This window comes from Vigna radiata, chromosome 5, assembly GCF_000741045.1.
Source record: "Vigna radiata var. radiata cultivar VC1973A chromosome 5, Vradiata_ver6, whole genome shotgun sequence".
NCBI classification, from domain to species: Eukaryota; Viridiplantae; Streptophyta; class Magnoliopsida; order Fabales; family Fabaceae; genus Vigna; species Vigna radiata.
The window spans coordinates 1-2,311 of record NC_028355.1 but is presented as its reverse complement, the minus strand read 5'-3'; the positions used below and the strand labels follow the sequence as shown (position 1 = coordinate 2,311).

At 31.8% G+C, this 2,311-nt stretch overlaps 1 protein-coding gene across 7 annotated transcripts; it reads left to right on the top strand.

Moving 5' to 3' along the window:
• Positions 1-3: 3 nt before the first annotated feature.
• On the top strand, positions 4-2,290 carry LOC106761519 (kinesin-like protein KIN-7K, chloroplastic). Of its 7 annotated transcripts, none has more exons than XM_014645077.2 (6): positions 4-95; positions 323-382; positions 729-807; positions 912-979; positions 1,489-1,596; positions 2,014-2,290. In XM_014645077.2, exons 1-5 carry the CDS (start codon positions 36-38, stop codon positions 1,561-1,563), a joined length of 342 nt encoding a protein of 113 aa, XP_014500563.1. In that variant the 5' UTR covers positions 4-35; the 3' UTR covers positions 1,564-1,596; positions 2,014-2,290. The 7 variants fall into 7 exon arrangements, 3 of the variants coding, with proteins under 3 accessions (XP_014500563.1, XP_014500564.1, XP_014500561.1); XR_002667648.1 differs by adding an exon at positions 1,075-1,409 and having other exon boundaries at positions 9-382; XR_001375689.2 differs by lacking the exon at positions 2,014-2,290 and having other exon boundaries at positions 912-1,409; positions 1,489-2,007.
• The last annotated feature ends 21 nt before the right edge of the window (positions 2,291-2,311 follow it).

Below are 2,311 nucleotides of genomic sequence, written 5' to 3'. Positions count from 1 at the left end.
CTTAAATAGGGTTTTATTTTCTTTAATTGCTTTTAATGCAGACTCCAGGAAGAGAGTTCTTACTCCGAGTTTCCTATCTAGAAATATATAACGAGGTAAAAATGGAACAAACTGNATTCACACATCCCATCTTCTGTGCTCTGAACATGTTTAAAACATAGTTCATCATTAAATGCATCACTTTAGGCCTTACCTCAATTATATTTTTCTATGATCTGCATTTTGAGATACTGATTATCACGTTACATGTTATACTGTGTGATATATTTCTTCTTTTTCTTTTTTGTTTTAATAGACGTTTTCCTGTTTCTACTTCTGTCAGGTGATAAACGATTTGCTCGACCCTACTGGCCAAAATTTACGTGTTAGAGAAGATGCACAGGTTTCTTATTTTTAGTTAATTGAAATTAAAATTATTTATATTAGTTCTTACCAGATTTTAAAANGAACTCTTTTCTATACTGTTTTCAATTGTCTTTCAATAGGCAAACGGATATTTGTAGTTGCCTTTGAAACGAGGCATGGCATGTATAAGAACTTTATTTTAGAAGCTTTTTTGATATAGCTAACATTCCTGTTAAAATTTCCACCGAGATAATTCAAGGACACCATCTGTTATTGGAAGAACATATAGAAATTTCTTTACTTTGAACTTCTCAAACAAAATTCTTGTTTTCTTANGGCTAGTTGTAGTCGTGACCAGGGATTTATGTTCGCATATATTTCAGGGAACTTATNTGGAGGGTATAAAGGAAGAAGTTGTTTTGTCACCTGGACATGCCCTTTCCTTTATTGCTGCTGGGGAAGGTTAAAGTTGATACCGAGAGTTACATTTGCCTGTGTTTTTAATAATAAAGCTCTCATGGTTGATTGTTGGTTACTTTATTAATGAGGATGTTATATAATGGCAGAGCATCGTCATGTTGGATCAAATAATTTTAATCTTTTCAGCAGCCGAAGTCACACAATTTTTACACTTGTAAGCATTCTTGAAATTACAGTATCGAAATTTTGTGTTGTAGCAACACGTGTACACGGAGTCTTATTTCCAAAGGAAATATATCTACATCACAGCATGAGGCCTCATGATTTTTAATGGCTAAGGGACTCAAATTATGCTTACACACTGCATTTATCACGTGCTGGTTAAATGTTTAATTTTTCCTCAGCTAATGTATTTGGATTCCTGGACGGTAAGCTATTTTTTGTTTCAATTCTAATCTGCATTGTTATTGCTATTTTTAAATACTGTCTTCTTGCTTGCATGCATTAGGGATAATTAATTTTGATTTTTCTTTTCCTTTCTTTTTATCTATGGGGAAAATTATGAGACTNGTAGTTTACTGGCAAAGGCTATGGATGAAGGGCGATTTTTTGAGAAGTTGAAAGGCCCCAAAAATACAAATTTAGTATGCTCCAATCATATTTTTCTATATTATTATGCAAATAACTCATCTTTGAATACTTTTAACCTTTGATTACACGCAGAAAATTGAAGTAAAAAGATTATATTTTCTGTTGACTACCAAAGAATGTGTGTCAGACATTCCTAAAGATACCTAGTGTAAAGTCAGTTTGGGAGTTGGTTTCTTTTAGGTAACTGTTTTCTTTGGTTATTATTATTAGAATAAACGTATGATGTTTTCCAATGTGATACAAAAACATATAAAATTGGCCTTTATTTATGCTAATGCTAGATCATAATTCTAACTCATTAATGAATCATTTNGGTAAAGAAATATAGTGACTAAGCTTGAGAGATAACCTAAGATATATTCAAATTAATTGTAAAATACAGGAGCTACTGTACTATTGAAATTTTGTCATGTATTCTAACACGGATCAATTTTGCACTCAATTTTGTTTGGCTTTATTAAATTAATGTTAAANCACTTTCTATGCTTTCATCAGGAAAAAAAAAGTTATGATTACAAGTGCCAGTCATAATAACATCCTGTTTTTAATCATATGCATCTAGGTTGATAGCTATGTATTCTTTCTTGTTTGTTTCAGGTAAATGACAAGAATATTGGGAGNAGGAAAATATAAGAGAAGAGATGCCAGCTGTCGGGAGTTATTCAACATTTTTCACCCCTACGATCCAGTAGCATACAGGTTTGATAAGATTTCAGTCCCAATGAAGTATCCATAATATAGTGATTAAATGAGTTCCTTAGTCACTAGTGAACCTTGTAAATTTAATTTTTTACCATCATTTTATTTGTACAATATTCCTTTGATTGTTTCGGTGCCCAGATTCTTTTTGTTTAATAAATTCATACGGTGTATGGTGCAAGCATTCTAATGTGTG